Consider the following 25,360-nt stretch of genomic DNA (forward strand, 5'->3'; position numbering starts at 1 on the left):
ACCCTGCTCTGAGACACGTACCCTGTATAAGGCCCTGTATAAGGCCGCACCGTTTAGTCATGAGCGTTCCCGACCACCAGCGAAGAAAGATAAAGAACATAATGTAGTACAGGGACACATCCCTAGGCCAGCGAGGCTGCGACTGCGAGTGCGTCCCGGTGCACAACCCGCGTCCTCTTCCGGCGTGCAGTGATGCTAGGCTGAGACAGTTAAGGCACTCGATTACTGAACCGGAGGACCAGGGTTCGTTCCCGGCTGCGGCAGCCAAGTTTCGATGCAGGTGAAACGTATAAGACGGCTGTGTGCTGTGCGGTATGAGTGTACGCTAAAGATCCCCAGAGGGTCGAAATTATCCCGGATCCCTCCACTACGAAGGCATAAAAGGAACAGAAACGACGTAGTCTGGGAGCAAACTTCCTTCGTCTATTCAAGCGCACACTTGTTTCAAACACCATGCACCAACTAGAATGAAAAAGTTTCTCTTCCTTCACTGCGTAGTTAAGGTGTCCAACAAGAAATCAGGCTGTTACTGCACCCTTCCTACTCGTCAACAGTGAACACCCCATAAGGCATATACTACTTTTCGTTAGTGCGACAGACAAGCAAATTCCTATGGCCTCCCCTGTTCTCCTGTTCATATGAATGCTACAGCATGCTTGTCACCTGTTACTAGCACCTTCAGCAAGTAGTCACCGTTTCTCGTCCTTGTGTATCTTGCTATAGATATGCGAGAGCATGGTGGTCCATTTTTGAAGACGGAGCAAGGAACTAACCGTTTGCTTTCTTCATCGGGTCGTAGTTGGCTGCTGCGGGATATCCCCTTGGACATGTTGTTCGCACTGGACTGAGTGGAGCGTCTACGGATAGGCACAAGAGCTCGCGAGTCTCAGCGGCACTCTGCTGGTACCAAGTGGCTCTGATGATTGTCTCCATGACAGCGAAGAACCAACATCTTGACTGAAACCAACTAAAACATGGGCGGCGTGTAGTGAAAACCTTTTTACTCAAACAAACGTTCGAGTAAGTTAAGAAAAGGGAGAGCAATGTTCTATTGTACTGTTGTATGAGGCACAAATCTGCCGCAAGACAATTCATCTCTAAAAAAGTGGCTAAATTCTGCACCTCTCGTGAAAACAACTGGACACTTAAGCTCCGCCTTAAGGGTACGACGCGACGGAGTTAGAATTAATGCCCATATATGCGGAACTTTTCATTGTCAAGTTCACATTCATAGTTGCCCGGAAGACCTCGTGCCATTGTTCGCGTATAAAGGTAAACTTCTTCATCCTGTTGCCTTGCTTTTTTTGCGGAGTCATGGGCAACAAAAGATTCTGTTGTTAGTAGCTCGCCTATCTTTGTGTCTATATGCGTATTATGCGCACTTGGCGTGCATGCATTCTGTCCAGAAGCTAGTGTTGCCCTCGCTAGCGGAGGACATCGGGCGATTTATGTGTAAAGCTGCGAGTGCGACACCTTGTTCGCGTGTTCTTTATCGGCCGCAGGATAGCTCAAGCAGCCACCATTAATTGAGGCAATTACGGTGCCTTTTTCACACAGCGCTACGAGGTCCAGTGTTTCTTTATTTTTACATAGCGCAGCCTCGCAGGAATTAAGACAAATGGGGATAACAATGTACATATTATAACAATCACCAGCATATGGGAAGCATAGCTGCTGATTGTTATCTTCTGTACAAACATAGCATTGTAATTACTTTTTAACAAACTTTCAAACTTTCGAAACCAGGAAACGCATGGCAAATACATGTCGCCAAACCACAGGATGGGCACAAGTATACGGCCAGGAGTTACAAATATCTGTGTAGTGTGCACAATACGGAAGTCAGTATGAGCAGTGAAAGGTGAAATGTTTCGTTCGTGGTAACTTCTTACTGCTGGTTTCGAATGTTGAAAATAGTTTGCAACTGACTCAAATCGCTTGTGTATATGTGCAGTAAATTTAAACATTCCATGCGACGGCGTCAGGTAAGTGCAGCAAGCCGCAAGCTGCAGTAGATCTCAATTAACCCTCACAATTTTTTTATACAGTCTATAGACTGTCCATAGACTTCTGTCTATCAAGTCTTAGACTCTCTATAGACAAATCCTAGGCAACAGTCTACAGGCATTTTAAATTGCTGTAGACAGTCTATAGATTTTCTATATGAACAAACACTTTCAGTATATAGACAGTCTATAGACTGTCCATAGACTTCTGTCTATCAAGTCCTAGACTCTCTATAGACAAATCCTAGGCAACAGTCTACAGGCATTTTAAATTTCTGTAGACAGTCTATAGATTTTCTATATGGACAAACACTTTCAGTGTATAGACAGTCTATAGACTATGTATAGACAAAGAGAAATTTCTATAGTAAGGCAATAGAGCCTATAATAAATTCATACACCCTCTGTAGACCCCTTTTAAAGGGAAATGTGGTTATTTTTAGCGTAAACCTGAACGCGCCCATAGTGCTGCAGATTACAACTGTACAATTTTCTCAGGCACTGTAGGTGTGGGTGCTAGGCTCTCGTAGCCTCAATGATTCATTGCAAATCAACTCACCCACGATGGCTGGATTCAGGCGCAGGAAGCCCCGCCCAAGCCGCGCAGTGGTGGTTGGGAAAGTACCGCATCCAAAGAAACAGCGACGCTTGAAAATAAACAAGAACGTCGGCAAACGTTCTTCCGGCTACGTGGAAGATCTCTCCTTATATAAGTTTACTGAACATCGTATACCTTGTGTGAACAGGTAATTGCTTGAAAATAATCTTTTAGGCGCATTTCCAAGCTCCATATTTAGAGATGACATGAATGAATTCACGATCTGATTCGTAAACAGGTCAGTGATAATACTCAGCGTCAAACATTTGGTGAGCCATTGGCCCCAACATGTTTTGTACCCACAGAAGCATGGCACAACGAAGATGCCTTGCACATAAACCGACCTCTACGCTTAAGTATGAAAAACCCGTAAAGGCGTAGTCGGATAAAACTTGTCTGCAGCGGAGCTCCACCCACGTTCAAGACCGCCGCACTGAAATCCTCAACGACAAAAAAGTAGTCCATTGTTAAAACTTTGTTACCTAAACAAGAAGCTAAACACAAGATTATAAGCTTTAGAATTCTGATACTTGACTTGATTAATATAGTGAAACATTAAAAAGTTGATTTCATTTACTATGGTCACTGGGCAGTGGAATAATACAGTTCACCACAGACCGCGACCCAGTCTTAGCAACTGCTCTTTTTTAAGTTGTATCCTACAATACATGTCTAATAACGCAAGGAGTAGAAACAGTTATCGATAATAAGCGCCCCTTTCTGGTGCTTTTTCGAGAAAAAAATGCTTTGTTGCCAGCATTAGGCTTACGTTGCTTAAACCGTTTTTATGACTGGTTCCAGGTAGCCGAGATAAACGGACTGCCCTTCCACTACGTACCTAGGGGCCCGACTGCACGAGGTGGTTCTGTTAGTCGCCACGTTTAGCGCCGAAAGCCATCACCGCGGCTGCGGCGCAACTTCCTAGGAAAGCACTGGGGCACAGAAAGAAAAAGTCTCCGTCGGCACAGAACTTGATCCGGCCGGAAAATATGACTGAAATTTCGGTCTTCCTGTCGTTGCGGCAGATTTTTCTGAAGTATTGCGAAGCTGTGTATCGTTGCGAAAGAACTGGCTCTGTCGTTACGACAGGAGACTGCTTAATACTACAGAAAATCCTGTTGTTACGACAAGGATTTCTGTCGTCAGGTGCCAAAATACTCCAGAAAAGTATGTTATGACAACAGGCAATTTTCAGTTGTGGTTTTCGATATGTGGGCCCTTGCCAGAGGACCCTGCTCTCAAAGACACGTACCCTGCATTAAGGTCGCATCGTTTAGTCATGAGCGTTCCAGAGCAACCAGAGAAGATAAAGAATTTAATGTTGTGCACGAAGAATTCTTAATGCGAGCGAGGCTGCTGCGGTGAGCGTGTTCCAATGCACAACTCCTGTCCTTCTCCGCGGCGATCTGGGCAACGCGGCGATCAACGAAATAAAGTTCACCTAGAGCAGTGGCTCAGTGACGCTCAGCTGGGACAGTTAGGGTGATCGATTACTGATCGGGAGTACGAGGGTTCGTTTCCGGCCGCGGCAACCGCGTTTCGACGGAGGCGAAACGCAAAAGGCGCCCGTATGCTGGGTGGTATCAGAGCAGGTTAAAGATCCCCAGGTGATCGAAATGATCCCGGGTCCCTCCACTACGAAGACATAAAAGGAACAGAAACGACGTACCGTGGGAGCAACATCCTTCGTCTATTCAAGCGCACACTTATTTCAAAGATCATGAACCAACTAGAGCGTGAAAAAGTTTCCCTTCGTTCACTTACTTCTGTGCGCAGTTAAGGGGTCCAACAAGAAATCAGGCTGTTAATGCGCCCTTCCTATTCTTCAACAAGTGAACACCCTCAAGCCAAATACTACTTGGCATCAGTGCGACAGAGAAGCAAATTCCCATGCCCTGTCCTGTTCATGTGAATGCTACAGCATGTTTGTCACCTGTTACTACCACCTGTCAGCAAGTAGCCACCGTTTTCTTCCTTGTGTATATTGCTGAAGAGATGCGAGAGCATGGTGGTCTATTCCTCAAGAAGGAGCCACGTACTAACCGTTTGCTTTCTTCATCGAGTCGTAGTTGGCTTGGCTGCCGTTGCGGGTCCACTTGGACATGTTGTTCGCACTGGACTGAGTGCAGCGTCAACGGGGAGGCACAAGAGCTCGCGAGTCTCAGCGGCACTCTGCTGGTGCCAGGTGCTTATGTTGCTTGTCTCCATGACAGCGAAGAAGCGCCGACTGCCCCGAAAACACCTATAACATGGGCGGCTTGGAGTGAAAACCTTTTTACTCGTATAGGCGTTCTAGTAAGTTTAGAAAAGGTAGAGCACTTTTCTATTGTACTGTTGTATGAGCCAGAAATCTTCTGCAAAGCAATTCATCTCTACCAAAATGGCTAAATTCTCCAACCTTCGTGAAAAAAACTGGACACTTACGCTCCACCTTAAGGGCACGACGCGATGGAGTTAGAGTTAATACCACTATATGCGGAATTTTCCATTGTCAAGTTTACATATTCACAGTACCTCGCGAGTCCTCATGCCATTCCTCGCGCAATAAGGTAAACGTTTCATCCTGTTGCCTTGCTTTTTTTCGCAACTTGGCGGACCCATGTGCAACAAAATATTAAGTTGTTAGTAGCTCGCGTACCTCTCTGTCTATATGCGCATTATGCGCACTTCACATGCTTTCTGTCCCGAAGCTAGTGTTGCCCTCGCTAGCTCGGGACGTCGGGCGACTCATGTGCAAAGCGTCAAGTTCGACCTCTTGTTCGCGTCTTCTTTATCGTCCGCAGGATAGCTCAAGCACCCGACATTCATTAGGGCAGTTATGCTGCGTTTTTTTACACAGCGCTACGAGGTCCAGTGTTTCTTCGTTTTTACATAGCGCAGCCTCGCAGGAATTAAAAGAAGTGGGGATAACAATGTGATCCAAATGGTAACAATCAGCAGCATATGGGAAACATAGTGCTCATTGTTACGTTCTGTATAAACATAGTATATTTAATTACTTCTGAACAAACTTTCAAACATTGAAAACAAGGAAACGCAGGGCAAAAACATGGCGCTAAATCAAAGTAAGAGCACAGGTATAGGGCCAGGAGTTACAAGTCTCTGTGCAGTGCGCACAGTACATAAGTCAGCGCGAGCGAGCAGTGAAAGGTGAAATGATTAGTTCGTGGTAACTTCTTACTGCTGATTTCGAATGTTTAAAATAGTTTGCAACTGACTCAGATCGCTTGTGCACATGTGCAGTAAATTTAAACATTCGATGCGACGGACTCAGGAAAGTGGAGCAAGCCGCAAGGTGCAGTAGATCTCAATTAACCCTCACAATTTTTGTATACACTCTATATAATGTCCATAGACTTTTGTCTATAAAGTCTTACTCTCTATAGACAAATCCTAAAGAACGGCCTATAGGCAATTTAACTGCTGTAGACAGTCTATAGACAATCTACAGATTTATGGACATACACTTTTAGCATATAGACAGTCTATAGATTATGTATAGACAAAGAGAAATATGCAGTCTATAGATTATGTATAGACAAAGAGAAATATCTATAATAAGGCAATAGAGCCTATAATAAATCCATGCACTCTCTAGACAATTTTCAAAAGGAAAGGTGCTTATTTTTAGCGTAAACCTCAACCCACCCGTACGGCTGCAGAGGAAAGCTGTAAAATTTTCTCAGGCACTGCAGGTGTGGGTGCTAGGCTCTCGTAGCTTCACTGACTCATTATAAATCAACTCACCCACGATGGCTGGATTCAGGCGCAGGAAGCCCCTCTTGAGCCGCGCAGTGGTGGTTTGGGAAGTACCGCATCCAAAGAAACAGCGACGCTTGAAAATAAAGAAAGGACGTCGGCAAACGTTTTTCCGTGTACGTCGAAGATCTCTGCTTGTATAAGCTTACTGAACATCGTATACCTTGTGTTAACAGGTAATTGCTTGAAAATAATCTTTTAGGAGCATTTCCGAGCTCTATATTTACAGATGACATGATTGAATTCACGATCTTATTCGTCAACAGGTGAGTCATAATACTGAGCATCAAACTTTGGGTGAGCCATTGGCCCCAACATGTTTTGTACCCACAGAAGCATGGCACAACGAAGATGCCTTGCAGATAAACCGACCTCTACGCTTAAATATGGAAAACCCGTAAATGTGTAGTCTCATAAAACTTAAGTCTGTAGCGGAGCTCTCCAAACGTTCAAGACCGCCGGTCAGTATTCCACCACGACAAAAAAGGAGACCATTGTTAAATCTTTGTTACCTAAACAAGTAGCCAAACACAAGAAAAAGATTACAAGCTCTACAAATCTGATACCTGACATGATTAATAGAGTGAAACATTAAAAAGTTGATTTCACTTACGATTGTCACTGGCCAGTGGAGTAACAAAGTTCGCTACGGACCGTGACACAGCCTTAGCATGTGCTCGTTTTTAAATTGCATCCTACAATAGATGTTTAATAGCGCAAGGAGTAGAAACAGTTATCGATAGTAAGCACGCCTTTTTGGTGCTTTTTGGAGAAAAAAGCTAGTTTGTTGCCAGCGTTAGGCTTACGCCGCTTAAACCGTTTTTATGACTCGCTCCAGGTCGCCGAGAACAACGCACTGTCGTTCCTTCCAGTACGTACCTAGGGGCCCGACTGACTGAATGTGGTTGGGTGGTGGTTCGTTGCACGAGACGAGCAAAGTGGTCGCTACGTTTAGCGCCAAAAAGCCATCACTGCGTCTGCGGCGCAACCCGCCAGGAAGGCACTGCAGTACAGAAAGAAAAAGTCTCCGTTGGCACAGAACTTGAACTTTATCCAGGGCGAAAAATATGACTGAGATTTCGGTCGTCCTGTCATTGCGACAGATTTTTCTGCAGTATTGCGAAGCTGTGAATTTTTGCGACAGAACTGTCTTTGTCGTTACGACAGGAGACTGCTTAATACTGCAGAAAATCCTGCTATTACGACAATGATGCCTACAGTGCGCTTCGCTGTAAGGAAAAACTTCGCTGTAAGGAAAAACTTCAGCTGCAAGGAGCGGCAGGGGCCACACGAAAAAATTGTTCATAAACCGCAGTATATGACACAAATATGAATCTTGTAATGTTGAAATTGTGAAAGATATATAGCTACATGGAATAGATCACAAGTTTGAGGTATTAATTTTGTGAAGAAATTTATTTAAAAAATGTGCCTCGCAAGATGTGTGTGGCGTGCGATGTGAAGTGAAAAATTATCATGTGATAGATTAGCGAAACGCATTTGTAGGGAAATAAAGCATATCTTATTGGTGGACAAGGCTAACAAGGACGAGTGAGATTCCGGAAATTTTTTAAAGGAGGTGACCTTGGTTGGCTGATATGAGCAGCTGTGTCAGATCTGTAAGGGTTTGATTTGCCTAGCAGTCCTTAATCTATTCGGTGATAACCAAATGCCCTCCCGTCTGTTCAAACAGCATCAACAGACAACCACCGCTGAGGCATCGCACGTATGCAAACTCAGTGCAGTCGAATCAGGAAGCAGGAAAAACCTAGAAGCAGTCATGTTCTAACCGAGATAAATGATCTACAACCGCTTATCACCTTTCGCTTAACCCGCGATGTCGTTACCAGAGCGAAAGATGTACTGAAAGGAAAATGGCATTGCACATACAGGCGCCAAGCAGTCGGTGTAACTTCCGCAGAATTGTTGCCAGTTGGCCAAAGAGGTTTATCCATTCTACCAAGTACAACCCGTACTTCCATGTATACGGCAACGCATGCACTGTGCGCTATAAAAGGCGATGTACGCAGCCTGCGCTCATAAAGCCGTGTGTTGTGTTTATTATCATATCGAGCTTGGACCCATAATGTTCAGATGACCAGTGCAGTAATGCACGCTATGCCTGGACGCCAAATTTAGTTCAGGAGGATAAGTTGCTTATACTCTTTATGGCTGCTCCATGCTATTTGACGACTGCCTGCATCCAATTCGAAATAGTTGTTCGCTTTCACGCAAAGCTGCCCGCTGAGTAGTAAAACTGTCAGCATGTACCAGGCTTGAGAAAACAATAGAAGCCCTTGGCACCTCCTCCTCCTCCTCTATTTAGGTTATACGCCACGAACATCTTTTTACGGTGTTCTAAATTCGTCCACATTTTCCTCAATCTGGGCTATGCAGATTATTTCTCCATGAATTAAAGCCAACGCATCTGTTCTGTACTGCGCTTGCTACATACTCACCATGTGAACCGCCTTTTATTCAGGACTTTGCTCTTCTGTGGACATGCTGATCGTGCTGTGCTGGCAGCAGTGACGCCATGCAAACTACCCCTGGAAAAGACAAGGTATAATCACCATCAGCCTGACTAAGCCCACTGCAGGGCAAAGGCCTCTCCCAAGTCTCAACAATTAACTCTGTCCTTTACCAGTTGCGGCCACCGTATCCCTGCAAATTTCTTAATCCCATCTGCCCACCTAACTTTCTGCAGCGCCCTGCTACGTTTGCCTTCTCTTGGAATCCCCTCCGTTACACTTAAGGACCAGCGGTTATCTTGCATTCGCATTACATGCCCTGCCCAAGCCCATTTCTTCCAGTAGATCTAAACTAGATTTTCATTAACCACTGTTTGTTCCCTCACTCACTCCGCCAACGTCCGATCTCTTAACGTTACACCTATCATTTTTCTTTCCATAGCTCGCTGCGTTGTCCTTAACTTAAGCTTAACACTCTTTGTTAGCCTCCACGTTTCTGCCCCATAGGTGAGTACCGGTAAGATGCAGCTACTGCATGCTTTTCTCTCGAGGGATATTAGTAAACTGCCATTCATGATCTGAGAGAACCTGCCATATGCGCTTCATCCCACTTTTATTCTTCCAGTTATTTCCCTCTCAAGATCCGGATCAGCGCTCACTACCTGCCCTAATACCAGGAATAATGCGGTGCGCCCAAGCCACGTGATGCCACCCAAGGCTGTCTCTAACAACACAGAATTCACGCCTCTCTTTTGGGCACCTGATAAGCACAGAAACTTTAACAGCGCCTCTACGTTGTGATACGTATTTGGTTTGAATATGTGATATGTTCCAACTTGACGCCTAAAGTATGCATAGATACTTCTTTTCTAAATGAGCGTGCTGTTACTCGATTCGTACTACATGAAGCATATTACTGCGAAGCGTTATATTATGACTGGTTCTTACGCTGGCAAATTGCGGCGAAGTGACATTTCAGCTGCAACACATGCAGTCTAATTAGATCACAGTGGACCTCTTCCTAGGTGGGACATGAGAAAAACAAATAGTAAAAGAAATAAAAAAAGCGTCTCGCCGTGTGTTCCGCCACCTCTTTTAGTTAAATCAGGATGATCTAATTCAAGTAGACTCAGAGAGCCTTAAAAAGAAAGTACCTTTGACGCCTCAAACAGGGCAATTTTCGAACGGCGAGAAGATAGCTTTAAGATAGCTCCACTTCTCAAACGTACTCTTGTGCAATTTAGCAATTCAAGGAACTACGTCAGCAAATCTGACCGTTAATGCGCCTCTGAAAGAGTGACTCTCCTACAATGCACGGCATTAGCGCCGCGCTAGCAAGCTGCGAGATACTTTTAGTAGGTTAGCGCTTTGCAACGCAGCACGAATGTACGACGGCAGAATTTGCAGCGAGCTCACGCACATGAGGTGCAGCCTGGACGCCGGTTTCTCGGTCTCCGAGAACTGAGTGGTCGATGGGGATATATTGCATCCAAAGAAGCGCCAGTCCGGCAAGAACAAGAGTTTCGGGGCTTACAACACAAAACGCGCCAAACTACGTGCGCTTTCGAGAAGCTTGCCGGGAAATCGACCTCACCAGTGCGTGTAACTCGTCAGATCAGCCAAAGTTTGTTGGGGCACTGCGCCGGGGATAACCGGGTTTTCAAATTTCTAAGTAGTTAGGTTCGGTTTGGTTTATCGGGGTATAACATCTCAAAACAACTCCGGCCATGAGGGACGCCGCAATGAAGGGCTCCGAATAATTTCAACACCCTGGGGTTCTTTCAGTGCACGTGCCTCCAGAATTTCGCATTCATGGAAATTCAACCGCCGAGGCCGGAATCGAACCGGCGTCTTTCGGGTGAACAGCCGAGCGCTGTAACCACTCAGCCACCGCGGCGGGTAATTTTCTAAAAAGTGATACGGATATTACTTACGGTGGGCTACACGCCTCTCATTAAATCAAGAAGCATAACCGTAACACTTAAAAAGAGTAACGATTCAATATTAGTTAACCTGCCTGACAGTTAGCATGGGTTAGCCGTATACTGATGTACTACGCTGCTGACAATGCAATGCCAAAAAGCGCTCTTCTAACTCAAAAAGCGTACCTATAAAAATTGTGCACAGTTTTAGGTCAAACACCCTGCATATTTGTCTAGGGATCCAAGTACTCACCACAGGCGACGCTATGTTTAGCTCTTGAGCGGGCGGTCGGGACTGGTGCCTTCGGACATGTTATTCGTCCTGGGCAACTCGGAGCGACAGAACGTTGCTAATGCCTCCGGTGTCAAGTCGCTGTCGCAAAAACGGACCAGAGAACGGCGATCCACCAGGCGGCTCTGTCGGCTGTTTCCATGAGAGCGAGGGAGCGGCATCATCATCCGGCCCTGCAGGAGTGGTGAAATAAAGGAGTACGTTAAGCTCCACGTTATTTTCTTCGTCTCGACGATTAACAAAGTTAAGCTCCGCGGCATTTTCTTCGTCTCGACGATTAACAAAGGGCTAAGTTGAGTTGTAAGTTTGTTTATTATGTAAGGAAGGCGCATGACAATGGAAGGGGGTAACGAGGAGCAGGCACAGTCTTCAATGTTTGCGTGGTTGTCAGTCACTTCACGTTGCTCTGATCAGGCCACTAGGGGAGCCACATCTTGCGAACATGCTTTGGACATGAGTGCTAGTTGAAACCATAGGTCGGCAAACTCACTGATGACTTCACTCATATCGCCTCTGAGTGTGAGGGGACATGAGTGTGACTGTGATTGAGTGGATGCGAGTGGCCATGAGTGTCCGTATGATTGAGCCACCTGTCATAGTGCCGAGGTATGGTTGAAATGGCAGGGTGAGGTCTACGAAAGTCCCGTGAGAAAGCAGGGGCAGCACCACTGATGGTGGGATACGTCGCCGCGCAATAGCATCGCGCAGTGAGGGCAAGTCTTCATTACCTCCGTGTAGCGGCGCCAGCGAGCCAAAATAAGGGGCGTATAGGCGGAGCAGGCGAGGAGCTTATTCAAAAAAGTCCTCTTGAGATCAGGTAAGGGGGGTCTTGAGCGTAAAAAAATTTGCCGGGATTGAACTCTATTTAAATTGATGTGTGGTGAGCGAGAGCACGGTAACAAAATGGTGACGCCACAAGCGACACCACAACAACAAGATGGCATAAATCTCAAAGCTGTGAACTACAACTTTTAAGGGGTAGCCCGGAACAAAATGTTTCGAAATGGTCGAGGTCAAATTTGTTGGCAGCCATCGTGTCGGGGGCGGTCAATTATGGCTGTGTCGTGTCAGGCACGGTCAAGCACTGTCATCTTACTTGGGCACATTGCTTGTGCATCGCATGTTGCCATAGCAACTCTGACGCCAAGCAGTAAGAATTTAACCCGGGAAACCCACCAAATTCGACCTCGGCCAATTTGGACCAAAATCGATGTTCAACCATAATTAGGCCTGCCCGACATGACGGCGACCTCAAAATTTGGCCCGGCTCATTGTTAAAATTTCGCCCGGGACAACCCCGAAATTTGACCCATGAATTTGGATCAAAATCAATTTCCAACCGTAATTTAGGTGTAAAATTAACTGCGGTTTATGTAGTATTGAACCTATTGCTGAAGTGCCGCATTTCTGCCACAACGTTGTCATCGCTAACGCATGCAACGCATATCTCTCACCACGCTACGTGCCTCAAAGCGCTATTGAGGTGGCCACTGACCCGGGGAGCCAGTTATGCGCCCCTCCGTTCCTCAAAATCACCGGACTAGAACGCTACCAACGCCAATCAATGAACGCCGATGGCTTATAGGTTCAGTGTCGCGTTTCTGCCACAACATTGCCAATGACAACGCACGCAGCTGACGTCACTGCCGCCACGTAGTTTGAAGCGCGATTGAGGTGTCCACTGTCAAAGGGGGCCAGCTATCGGCCTTTCCTTTGCTTTCGAAACTCTTGCTGAAAATGAACTTTTTTTTGTGGAAAGGAAAGGAAATGCCGCAGTAACTGTCTCACATATCTCAGTGGACACCCAAACCGCGCCGTAAGAAAGAGGGATCAAGGAGGCAGTAAAAAAAAACCAACAAACGGAAGAGGTGCTCGAACCTTGGTACTCCGGCTCAGTAGCTCATCATCGGTTTCGGTGCAGCTCCGGAGCGGCTGAAAGTCAAACCGACGCAGTCGGCGAAACTCGCGCAACATGGCGCACTGAAGCCTTCGTTTTGAAATCGACGCCACATTTTAATGCGAAAGCATTATATGTATGGCCCATCGCTAACAAAACGCGGCGTCGGCTCTGACCAGCAGCTGGTGTCTCGAAAATCCCAGATGACGCCACCACGCCATTAATGAAAATTTAAATTTCTTCGGAAGGCGCGAGGAGGTTACCAAGGACTTCCGTTTTGCGATGCGGGCAAGCAACTCATGGCACGCCAAGCCACATTGCTCCTTGTCGAACAGAGCTGAACCTAGAATACGCACTGACTAACGGCTGTATGCTAATGACTAGGCCGATCCTTAGAAAGGAAAAGAAGCAAGAAAAATTTTGAAGGACATTTAAGCTTCGCCTTGAATAGTGGACGGCCGCAGCGTCTTGACGCGATGGCGGGGACAGGGCTGTGGCATGTTGCAAGTTGCGCGTCCGCGCCGAGGGTGGCGCCCCGGTCGAAACGATTGCAGCGATCCTGGTATCGGCGGTAAACGGGGCTGCAGTTAAGCCTAATAAAAGTGAAATTTTTCGACCACTATCAATAATAAAAACATGCTTATGAACTAAATTATAACCAGCCATAGGTATTAAAAATAAGACATCAAAGAAATTAGTTGCGAAGATGACGACGCGGGTAACGCGGCAGCAGACGACAAGCAGACGACGCACGGTCAGCCGCGCAAGCGAAAACGGCGACATTCGCACTGCAGCAGCGTCATTGGCGTCATGTCGAGTCACACAGTGAGCTTTTCTTGGAGTCTTTATACTAAGAACTAGCACTGCAGCATATTATGTTGTCCCTAGCCCAACGCACTGTGATTTCTTCGACACGAGTCAAAGGTTGAAAATTTTCTCTGCCTTTCTCTGCGTGTGTTTATTCATAGCCACAGACTGATGCGTTTCAATACAGGTCAGATGTTTTACTTCTCTGCTATTTACCTAAATCTCTTACAAAGTCGCGTACAAACGTATATTCAGTCATGTAGCATTTTATTATGTATACTGTACCTTGATACCTTTTTTTATCCCCTATATATTCTCTGTGCGCTCATGTCTGCTAGGTTTACATAATGGCGTTCTTTTTATTTTGATTTTTAGGATGCCTTTTACTGATACTGCAATGTCACTCATACTTAATATCACTTTTTGGACATCGATTGTCACTGCTGATGTTCTTTTAATAAATTGTTCTTTGTACAAAAACCATTTACGCTTTTCGTTCTCGATCGAGCGCAGCTGCTAAGCAGTCGCGCCGCTCGCCTCCATACACCATGCTACATCAACAGACACATCGAAATACAAAAGCGAGTGAGCAGATTCCGTAAGTACTTAGGAAATCAAGCGTGAATGCAGCGCGGGATCAGTTAATCACCACTATTTACAAAGCTTGGATCGAGCTAGCGGCCGCCAGCACCAGGAACGCGCGGGTACAGTGCACTGTAGCGCGAGCAACCGGCCACTACCAGCCGCCTAAACGCGCGCCGCCATATTGGATTTTTGATGCGTTTACCGCCTCTCCCAGGTGCCGCCACCATCGCCTTCGAAAAAAAACGTCCCCATTGGCTCTATGAGAGTGTCACTCCCTTGGCGGGGAGTCCACGGAACGCCATCACCCGTTCGGCGTGACGCCTTACCCGTTGGGCGTCTCGCCCTTTGGAAAATTGATTTTCAAGGAAAGGAAATGACGCCGTAACAGTATCTCTTGTCGTGGTGGACATCCGAACCGAGCATGATACGCAGACCCCGATTATAGATCGTCGGTTAGAATCCCAGCCGTGAGCTAGGCTCTAACTAATGTTTATGCTGCACGAAACGCTGAATCGTATAACACTGTCCCGAACATTCTGCGGCGAACGGTTGCCACGATACGCTTTCTTTTACGACGCGTGGTGCTCATTACAACTACGACTACGCCGAATGCTTTTCGACCGAGCGAGCTGTTACGCTGTCGTGTAAAAATAAAGTCAATGCTTTCGCATTTAAAGCGTCTAAGTCGCCTTAAGTGCCCTCAACAATTTTTCAGCTCCTTATGGAGACGGGTGCCTGACAGCGTTCTTCGCATTGGTGCTCCCAGCACTCATTACGCGGACGCACGCTTTGGCTGAGCCATGCTATTAGAATACCATTAGCTGAGCGCGTACGCTCTGGCTTCTAATTATGCTAAGCAAGTGACATCGTGAACGCTCTGCATGGTTCCATCGATCGCTACTGGCTCGGTTACGGTATGCTGAAATAAAACCTCCACAGGTGCTCTATCCCGAGGACTGTCGCAGAAGTATGGCTGGCTGTTTAGCGCTGCAAAGCCCAAAATAATTTGCGAAAGCACGTTTTTTTTTGCGTATGGAGAAGATCGCCAAGTACCTGAAAGCCAGAGTGAGGTGCCCGCAAGCCGGCGCGGTGGCTCATTGGTTATGGCATTCGGCTGCTGACCCCAAAGATGCGGGTTCGATCCCGGCCGCGGCGGTCGAATTTCGATGGAGGCGAAATTCTAGAGGCCCATATACTGTGCAATGCCAGTGCACGTTAAAGAACCTCAGGTGGTTGAAATTTCTGCCCTTCACAACGGCGTCCCTCATAGCCGAAGTCGCTCTGGGACGTTAAACCTCTGCAAAGGTATAATAAAAGATGCCCACTACCCAGAGAGTAAGTTATTCGCCTTTTCTTTCCTCAAAATAAACTGAGTCTAAACCTTCCTCTGGTTTTGAGAAAAGGTTTGTGGTTGATGGGGGTTTAACATCCCAATGTTAAACTATGAGGAACGTTGTAGTGGAGGGCTCCGGAAATTTTGACCTTTTGGACTTCCTTAACGTGCACTGAACTGACGTCACACAGTGCACAGGCCTCTAGCATTTCCCCTCCAACGAAAGTCCAGCACCGCAGCAGGAATGGAACTAGCGTCTGCCGTATGATTGGTTCGATCCCGGATACGGCGGTCGAGTTTAAATGCGCATAACTGCCTTAGTTTGTAGGTGGGCGCCACCGCCTACTCAAAGCGCGATTGAGGTGTCCACTGACCCAGTGAGCCAGTTAAACTGCTATCTCCAGAGGCATCACACACACGCACCCCGCTGAAACCCGTGGAGTGCGGCCCCAACTGCTTTCGCACTAAATGTTGGACAGCGAGCGGGAAGCTTTTGTGTGCTTGGCAGCCGAACTCCACAGCGACAAACCCACCACGACACTTAAATCAATATATTACGGGCGTACAGAAATGAAGATGTGAATGAGAGTAAAAAAAATTGGAGGGCGCTTAAGCTTAGCCTTTGGGAGTGGAACGCGACAGCGCGTCGCAGCGCTGCCAGGGTTTACATCGAACGCCTTCGCGCGTACGGTGAAACAGCTTTGAACGCATTTTCCATTCAATTAATTCAATTAGACATACAAATTTGGTTGGTTGGTTTATGATTGGTTTATGGGGTTTAATGTCCTAAAGCGACTAAGGCAATGAGAGACGCCGTAGTGGAGCGCTCCGGAAATTTCGACCACCTGGGGTTCTTTAACGTGCACTGACATCGCACAGTACACGGGCCTCTAGAATTTCTCCTCCAAAGAAATTCAGCCGCCGCGGCCGGGATCGAACCCGCGTCTTTAGGGTCAGGAGCCGAGCGCCATAACTACTGAGCCACCGCGGCGGCAAACACGCAAATTTAGTTAATTAGCACCATCAAGCATTGGCTTTTCATACCGGAGATTTTAATATTAAAACCTTTGAACTCCTTTTTCCAATTTCTTAATTTCTCTAAGTAATCAGTTAAATACGATGATTTCGTCAACTCCTTAAACTCCCCATCGCCTATCACACACCAAGCAATCGTCAGTCATTGGAACCTCAAATCACCGTGGCACATTTTTCTTGCGTAGGCCCCGAATATTTCCGACAGGCGGTGCCTACTGCGCCGACGGCTTTTTTCGACCGAACGAGCAGTATGCGCTGCCTGGAAGAAAGAAAGCGTAGCAGGAGAAGAAAAAGAAAGTGTCTCACTGTGAATCGAAAACGCTCACGGGCGTCGGAAGCCGAAGAGCCAGAGTGGAGTCTGTGCGTCGCGATGTCGCCGCCGGCTGAGGCCGATCAAGGGTAGGCTGCAGTGCGCGTCCGCGTGGCAGACGCGGGACCGAGGGGGCTATACAGGCCAGACGCGAGCAGAGCAAAAACGCCCCAGCGGAAGATAAAGAGCCTTAGAAGCTTTTGAGTTGGAGAACAAGACAGGTTTTAAGCAGCCAACAAATAATCGGGGGCTACGTAAAAAAGCCTCAGTACGTTCGGACAGTGTCACACTATTCACCATTTCGTGCAGCATAAACTTACTAGCTAAGTTAGAGCCTATAACTCGCTACAAGGATTCGAACTAGTGACCTATAATCGGGGGAACCCAGGACCTATAATCGGGGCTGCATAAAAACAAGAGTCGTTTCATGCGCGGTTCTGGTGTCCACACGGATAAGTGAGACGGTTACTGCGTCATTTCCTTTCCTAAATAAATACGTTACTTCCTAATGCGAACTTTGAGCGCAGCAAATAAGCTGTTTCACCTTTTCGATAGATTGAGGCAAAGAAATCGAGCAACACATGTATGCGCTATCACAGAATTTTTTTTTTATTTTTCACACGTATTCGCAATTTCGGCTCGGGTGGTGCACATATACAGATCCGCCGCCACCGATCTGGCTCTCTGATTGCCACCGCACAGGGGTTGCATTGGAGGATGATGATGATGAAAACGTTTATTAAAGCCTTAGTTGAAGGGAAGGCTGATCGGGTCCCTAGTCCGGGACGCCGTTGGTGAAAGCCGCTGCCCGTGCTCTGGCGACGAGGGCTCGCTGTTCCTCGAGGTCCGAGCTGGACAGGGCCGCCTCCCAGCCCTCCCGCGTTGGCTGATTTATGATCTCAATGCTGTCATTTTCCTGACAAGCCCATACCATGTGGTACAAGTTTGCCTTCTGGCCACAAAATTTGCACTGTGCCGAAAAGGATTCGGACTCAATGGCGTGAAGCGTAGCTGGGTTATTGAAAGACATAGTTTGTAGCCTGCGAAGAGGAGCGAAGAAAGGAATTAAGTTCGAGCCGGCGCTTTGACAACCGGAGACTCGCAGGAAGACGGGGGAGGGGGGCGGCGTGTACACCCAGCGGCAAACGATGGGGGCAGAAGCGCGCGCAGCAAGCGGACAACACGATAAAGGGAGGAGGGAAGAGATAGCAGCGACTGACTGATGCCGCTGACGCCGATAGCGCTGGGGGGATGAAAGGGGGGCGGAGCTGGTTACGAGGCCGACGACAACGCCGACGCCGACGACGACGCGAAACCCAGAAACGGACACCAAAGAGCTGCGCTCTAAAAAAAACTGCCTCTCCCGTAACCGAGAGTAGAGTAAGCCACCAATACATTACTGTGCCCGGCAGCACTGAAGCATTTTGACCCCACCTTTAACGGCAGCTGCCCGCACTGTAGTGCGGTGTCTTCCGACACCTATCACATGGTGTGGGCCTGCCCCTCCAACCCCCCTATTCCCCCCATCCCCAAATCAACCCGGGACGACTGGGAGGCGACCCTGCTCGGCTGCCACGACTTAAGGCCCAACAAGCCTTAGTCTGGCGCGCCCCCGGGCGGCGGCCACCGCCACTGGGGTCCCATACTAGGGACCTCCACCTAGTCTTTGTAAGGATCGGTTCCTTACGGGCTGATCCAAGCATACCTCCTGTCCTTTCTTAATATATGTTTTCACCACCACCACCCATGAAATGCAGGACGATGCAGAAGCGTACGCGGACACGAAGAGACGCAGGCCTGAGAAGGATGTATATGCAGCGCGTTCGAAACTGTCTAAAGTGCGAATAGGCGAAAGCGTTTTCCGCACCACTTTGCCTATGTGACACTGGTGACGTCACCACTAGATTACGTCACACACAATGACGAATGACCAATTACTAATCAGTGGCTAATTACTGATTAATGACTAAATACTAATAAACTGCTAGTTAATGACGCTTAAGCTTTACCTTTAGGAGTGGAACGCGACAGCGTGTTGTAGCGCTGCCAGGCAGACCACGGAAGGCCACCACCCGTTCGGCGCGATGCCTTGCCCTTTCAACGCGACGCTTTTTGAGGAAAGGAAATTAAGCAGTAATTCTCTGTCATCTCGGTGGAGACCCGAACCGCACCGTACAGGAAGGGAGGGACGTCACCACCCGTTCGGCGCGATGCCTTGCCCTTTGAACGCAACGCTTTTAAGGCGAAAGCCTTTAATGGCTCACACTGTCGTTAGCAGCCGTGTCGGCAGCCGTCTCGGCAGCGGTGTCGGTAGCCGTGTCGGTAGCCGTGTTAGCAGATGTGTCCGCGTTTAGACAGGTGTCCACCGAGATATGCGAGACAGCTAATGCGTGATTTCCTTTCCTCAAATGGAATTTTCAGTTTCTTCATTAGGGCCCCTCTTTCTCTTTCTTCTTTCACTCCCACTTTCTCCCTTCCTGTACGGTGCGGTTCGGGTGTACATCCAGATGGCAGAGAATTACTGCGCCATTTCCTTTCCTCAAAAAGCGTTGCGTTCAAAGGGCAAGGCATCGCGCCGAACGGGTGGTGGCGTTCCTCCCTTCCCTATATGAAGAACGCCTGAGGAAATTGGCCGATTACAGGTGGGCAGCTACGGTATTTCAATATTTATACAGAGAGAGAGAGAGAAACAACTTTATTGCCATAGATAGATTGGAGGGATTTAGGGCAGGTGGGCTTGGTTTGGCCCCCAGGTGGGGGCGACTTCCTGGGCCCACGAAATGAGTGCCAGTTGGATGCTCTTGTCTGGCCTTTTGAGAGTTGGTTCCATCCTTCTTCGGAGGGAGCTGGCAGTAAGGTTCGAGGGGGCGGATTTCCCGCGCAACCCCAGAGGATGTGTGCCTGGGTGACGATTTCTCCCTGGTAACAATTTTGGCTGACGGGGTCATATTCCCCGTCTGTTATGAGTGAAAGTCTAGAATGGCTAAGGATGGAGTGCGTCTGCAAGCTGCGGAGCAAGCTGGCTTGCGCTCGATTCAAGTCGGGGTGTGGAGGCGGGAACTGGCGTCTCATCTCTCTGTAGAGGTTGGTAATTTCGGCAAAGGTCTGGGGAGCCTCGGCAAGAGCGTCTGGGTCCGTGGGGCCTGCCGCCCGGTTGGTTAGTCCTCGGGATAGTCGGTCGACCCCTTCATTTCCAGAGTTCCCGCGTGGGCGGGTACCCAGACCAGGTTGATCTTATGGTCGAGAGTGCAGCCGCGAAGGATGCGTGCAGCGGGGTGGCAGATAAAACCTGCCGAGTAATTTTGTATCGCTCTTTTGGAGTCGCTTAGGACTGTGCGCGTACGTGGGTCAGCGATGGCCAGCGCGATGGCGGTTTCTTCTGCCGCTGTCGGAGAGTGAGCTACTACTGTGGCGGCGGTGACGAGAGTAGATTGTGGCGTGGTTGCACAAGCCACGTATGTGTTTGCACTTTGCCGTGCAGCATCTACGTATATTGCATGTTCGTCGGCAAGGTATGTGGCATCTAGTGCTTGGGCTTTCAGCTGACGGCGCGTATCATGGCGGCCAGGTAGCATGTTTTTGGGGATTGGTTTTATAACTAGGCGGCTATAGACCCCTATCGGAAAGGGCGTCGTGGGGTGGACGTCGCCTATGGGGTTGATGTTGAGACGGTCAAGTATGAGCCGCCCGTGTTTAGTGCGGGAGAGGCGGTGGATTTGGGCGGTCTTGTGTGCCTCTATGAGTTCTGTGAGCGTGTTGTAGATGCCGAGTTGGAGGAGGTGCTGTGTGCTGGCGTACTGAGGTAGCCCCAGTGCCGCTTTGTACGCTGAACGTATAATGCTGTTCACAGCTTCCTCGTCCTTCCGGCGGAGGCGATAGTAGGGGTAGGAGTAGACTACCCTGCTAATGAGGAAAGCTTGCGTGAGCCGACAGAGGTCATTCTCCTTCATACCTCTGCGGCGGGTGCTGATGCGGCGGATAAGGCCGTTGATCTGATTGGCTGTGGTGCGGAGGCGCTGAATGGCCTCCGAGTTTTGCGTGTTGTTCTGTATTAACATACCCACAACGCGGATGGTGCGGACCGGAGGTATGGGATGTGTGTCGACTTCAAGCACAATAGGTTCTTGCGGGTCGGGGACTGGCAAGCGAACTCGTCTGTCCCTGATGACGAGTAATTCTGACTTCGTGGAGGAGCATGTGATCCCGTTCGCCTGTACAAAGAAGTGTACTTTATCGATCGCTGTTTGGAGGGAGTTTTGGATTTCCCCGTCAGAGCCAGAGTTGGTCCACAGAGTAATGTCGTCGGCATATATTGAGTGTTTAATGTGAGGTATCTCTTCCAGGAGCGGAGGGAGGCCTCTCATTGTAGTGCTGAAAAGGAACGGAGATAGGACTGCTCCTTGTGGTGTTCCTCGGGTGCCTAGTGTGATCTTCTCGCTGTGGAGGTCTGCAATGTGAAGTTCTGCTGTACGGTTATGAAGAAAGTCGGCGATGTAGTTGTAAGTGCGAGTGCCTACATTGATCTGTGAAAGGTTTGCCAGGATGGAAGCATGTGACACGTTGTCGAAAGCCTTGCTGACATCTAGGCTTAGGATAGTTCGTGTAGCTCGGATGGGTCTCGGATCGAGGATGTCATGTTGGATTTGCCACATAATGTCTTGAGTGGAGAGTCCGGTCCTGAAGCCGATCATAGTGGGGGGAAAAAGGTCCTCTTGGTCTACGTGAGTGTGGAGTCTATTGAGTATGACGTGTTCCATGACCTTTCCCAGGCAGAACGTGAGCGAGATGGGCCTAAAGTTGCCCAGCTCGAGTCGTTTGCCTGGCTTAGGTATGAAAATCACTTTGGCATGCTTCCAAGTGTCTGGAAGGCGACCCTCATGCCAGTGTTGGTTGAAGAGGTCCGTGAGTGCCTCGACGGACTGATCTTCGAGGTTACGAAGCATCTTGTTGGTTATGTGGTCGTCGCCAGCGGCTGCGGTGGTTTTAATCTGGTTGAGGGCGGCGCGGACTTCTCCTGCCGTGATGTCGGCGTCCATGTTGGTGTTCTGAGCACCCGTGTACCCTGAAGGGATGGGAATTTCAGTGGAAGTATTGATGTATTTGTCTTTCAGGATAGCGAGGAGTTCCTCATTTGTGCCCTGAAAAGCGTGTATGACACAGGTGAGGTTCTTGTGAGATGTGGATTTGGTGTGAGTTGGGTCCAGTAGATGTCTGAGCAAGAGCCACGAGTTTTTTCATCCTAACTGGCCGTTAAGACGGTCGCAGGTTTGATGCCATTGCTCCTGACTCAGTTTGATGGAGTGAGCTTCGATCTCTCGCTCGAGGCGAACGAGACGGAGCTTGAGGGATCGATTGTGTTTTTGGCGCAGCCAGCGAGCGCTAAGACTGCGCTGGGCCTCCCACATGTGTATGAGTTTGGCGTCGGGAGAGGGGCCATCCTCGTCCTGGGTAGTCGTGGAGGTGGCATTGGCGGTGTCTTCGAGCAGCGAGTTTGTCCATGTGTTCAGGTCGTCTATGGGGGCCGAAGTGCGTTTGGCGCGCACGTATCGGAAGGCGTCCCAGTTAGTGTGCCTGATTGTTCGGTTGGGGGCTTTGCTGCGTGTAGCCGTGAAGGTTGTGTTGAGAACATAGTGGTCGCTACCTATGTTCATGCCGAGGTTTTCCCAGCGTGCGTCTGGGATGTTGCGGGCGAAAGTGAGATCGGGGCAGCTGTCCTGTGTGACACTGTTTCCAATGCGAGTAGGCCTGTCGGGGTCTAGGAGTAGTGTCAGGCCCAGTGTTTGGGCTGTCTCCCACACTTTGGCTCCCTTACGACCGCATGCTTTGCGGGGGTAGCCCCACTCGGTATGCGGCGCGTTGAAGTCACCTAAGATGAGTAGCATCCCTGTTTGTGCAGCCGCGCAGGCCTTACGAGCGAGGGTTGCCACTCGTGTACTTTTGTCGCTAGGGGGGCTGTAGACGTTGAGGATGTGGAGTGGGGCTTGTGAGCAGCTGTTCGGTAGGACCTGTACGAAAGTGTGCGGGACCTCGGGGTAACTAAGGTCTATATGATTAGCTGCTAAATTTCGGTGGACCAGGATGGCGGTGTTGGGGCGTTGGTCTGGTGTCGTTTGTTGGTTATATGCGGCGTAGCTGGTAAGTTTCGTGTCCATGTAGGTTTCCTTAAGTGCGATGATGTGGGGGGTGTGCGGCTGGGCCTGCAGGGTGTGCTCCAAGGCTCGCCGCTTCGCCTTGAAGCCCCTGCAGTTCCATTGCCAAACTGTGAAGGGGGAGCTAGCCATCGCGTTTCCCGTAGGGTTCGGGGCGCTGTGATAGCGCGACGGGTGATTTAAGAATGCCGCCTGCACGTGAGCGCGCGGTTGCACTCTCCGATGTGGCGACAATAATGGGTGCTGGGTAGTTAGGAGGGGTTGTCGTCTTCAAAGGGGTTGCGGATATCTGGGGATTCGTGAGAGTATCGAGCCTGGCATGAAGGATTTGGATGTTGGCTGCCATTGTGGCGCAGATTTCTACTAGACGGTCAATGGTGGGGGCTAGTCGAAGGAGGGCGCCCTCGAATTGGGCCATTCGCGTATCAGCTGCTTCGAATTTGGCATCTATGTCTGCTTGTGAGGAGGGGGGAGGTGCTTTGCGCTTGTTGCGTTTAGACTTTTCAGTGTCCATGCGTGGATCACCTACGGGGTCGGATGTGGGAGCGTGAGCCATCTGCTGCGGTTGCAATTTGGGGGTTGCCTGTGCTGATTCTAGGCTAAGAATTTTGGCATTTGCTTTGGCCAATTGCAGCTGTAGTTCCTTGACCATGTCTGCCAGCTCCCTTACCTGTGAATCTGGTGGAGAAGCGGTGACTTGTGCAGGAGTCTTCCATCCAACTTGTTTGACTGCTTTGGTCTCCGGCCGGCCTTGAGAGCTGGCCCGAGAGCTGCGTGAGGCGGATGTGGAACGGCTGCGAGTGCGGCTGGAAGGGCTGTCGCTGCCGAGCGGGGGGAAGGAGTCGTCCCGCAGTAGGTTGTGGTCGCCGCGGTTGCGGTCTCGGGACCGGGACTGGCGTCCGGGGTTTGTCGAGTTGGAGCCGGTATCGGCGTCAGTGACCGATGGGGAAGACTTGGGCCGAGTGGAGGACGTGAACCGGTATTTGCAGCTTCTGCTTCCTGTCGGGTGGCCACCTTTGCAGACGATACATGAGGCTTGGCACGTGGACGGTTGGCCAGCTGGAGGGGCGTCATGTGCTGCGCCACAGCGTCGGCAGGTTGGTTTTCGTGGGTGGGGGCACACATCCGCCCTGTGCCCTAGCTTCCGGCAGTTGAAGCATGCCTCCGGCCGGCTTTTGTAGGGGAACACCTCAAAAGTGAAGCCGAGATACCTCACGTAGCGGGGTAGCTTGGCATTAGCGATAGTCACCACGAAATGTCGTGTGCGGCCCATGCGGCGTGCGGCGACTATGGGGAGATCGGGGTTTCGAGCTTGGAGCTCAGCGAGGATCTCAGCGTCGGTCTCGTGACTGTAGGCTCTGTAGATTATTCCTCGCACGGAGTCATCGGGGGCTGGGGCATACGTGGCTACCAGGATGGCGTTGGAGTCAATGGTTAAACTTTGTATTTTAACATACAGGAACGCCCGTTCTTTGTCCGGTGTGCTGATGGTGACAATGTTGTTTGTAGGATGGATGCGGACTTGGTCGGCGGTTATTGCAAGGCGGCCGTCGATCTTGGCGGCGTTGTAGATGGCCATCGCCAATTTGGCTGGGCCGACTGCGTTGAGGTCGACGGTACCTTGAGGTCGGAAGACGATTTTGTAGTCCTCTGAAGGCAGGCGAGGAAGTGGTCGTCGTTTAGTCGGCGGAGGTGGACGGCCGCGGGGTCGTTGGTCTGACAGGACAGTGGTGGCTGCGGGCGTTTGGGTGGTGGCCGGCGGCGTTGCCGGTGGTGGCGGGCGTCTGTAGCGGCGTTGCATTTTGAGCGCCGTCCAAGTGCCATCGGCCAGCTCCGCGGCGGTAACATCCGTGCCGGTGACTGTGTACTGCATGTTGAAATGCAGGGAAGCGCCGTCGAGGCAAAGCGGGCGTCGCCGCCGCAGCTGGGAGCAGAGCACGCACTAGGCCTGCTGAGCCGTTAGGCCTAGCTCCCGCGGTCGGGCGTGGCCGAAATCGGCCGTAAAGTTGAAGGCACTCGCCTGAAAGTGGTGAAAAGTCCCACAGGTGACGCCGGATAGGTGGCGGGCCGTCCTGTGAAAAATTGGTGGTTGTAAATAGCCGGAAACTGATGAAATCGCCGGAAAATCGCGGACCGCATATAAGATGCGTCCGCTCGCTCCGAGCGCAGTCGGCCAGTCCTATTTATACAGAAAGA

At 49.5% G+C, this 25,360-nt stretch overlaps 1 protein-coding gene and 1 long non-coding RNA gene across 4 annotated transcripts in view; both read right to left on the reverse strand.

Moving 5' to 3' along the window:
• Nucleotides 1–25,360, reverse strand: part of LOC149347751 (uncharacterized) — a 175,206-nt gene that overhangs the window by 7,944 nt on the left and 141,902 nt on the right. The window contains exons 10-13 of one of the 3 annotated variants that reach the window (XM_089587410.1): nt 6,352–6,439; nt 4,648–4,846; nt 2,566–2,653; nt 774–967 (exon numbers count right to left, since the gene is read on the reverse strand). In XM_089587410.1, the coding sequence (XP_089443536.1) occupies nt 4,660–4,846; nt 6,352–6,439 (275 nt within the window). In that variant the 3' untranslated portion in view covers nt 774–967; nt 2,566–2,653; nt 4,648–4,659. Of the gene's footprint in view, nt 1–773; nt 968–2,491; nt 4,847–6,351; nt 6,440–25,360 lie in introns of those variants that run through there. The other 2 variants (XM_089587409.1, XM_089587411.1) reach the window with 2 other exon arrangements.
• LOC149347752 (uncharacterized) lies at nt 10,721–17,378 on the reverse strand. Its single transcript, XR_016292619.1, has 3 exons — nt 17,012–17,378; nt 12,927–12,980; nt 10,721–11,221 (listed from the first exon to the last, which is right to left on the reverse strand). It is a non-coding gene; the product is annotated as an uncharacterized LOC149347752 (long non-coding RNA).

This window comes from Amblyomma mixtum, chromosome 4 (assembly GCF_055824585.1).
Source record: "Amblyomma mixtum isolate Tamu chromosome 4, ASM5582458v1, whole genome shotgun sequence".
In the NCBI taxonomy this organism is placed as follows: domain Eukaryota; kingdom Metazoa; phylum Arthropoda; class Arachnida; order Ixodida; family Ixodidae; genus Amblyomma; species Amblyomma mixtum.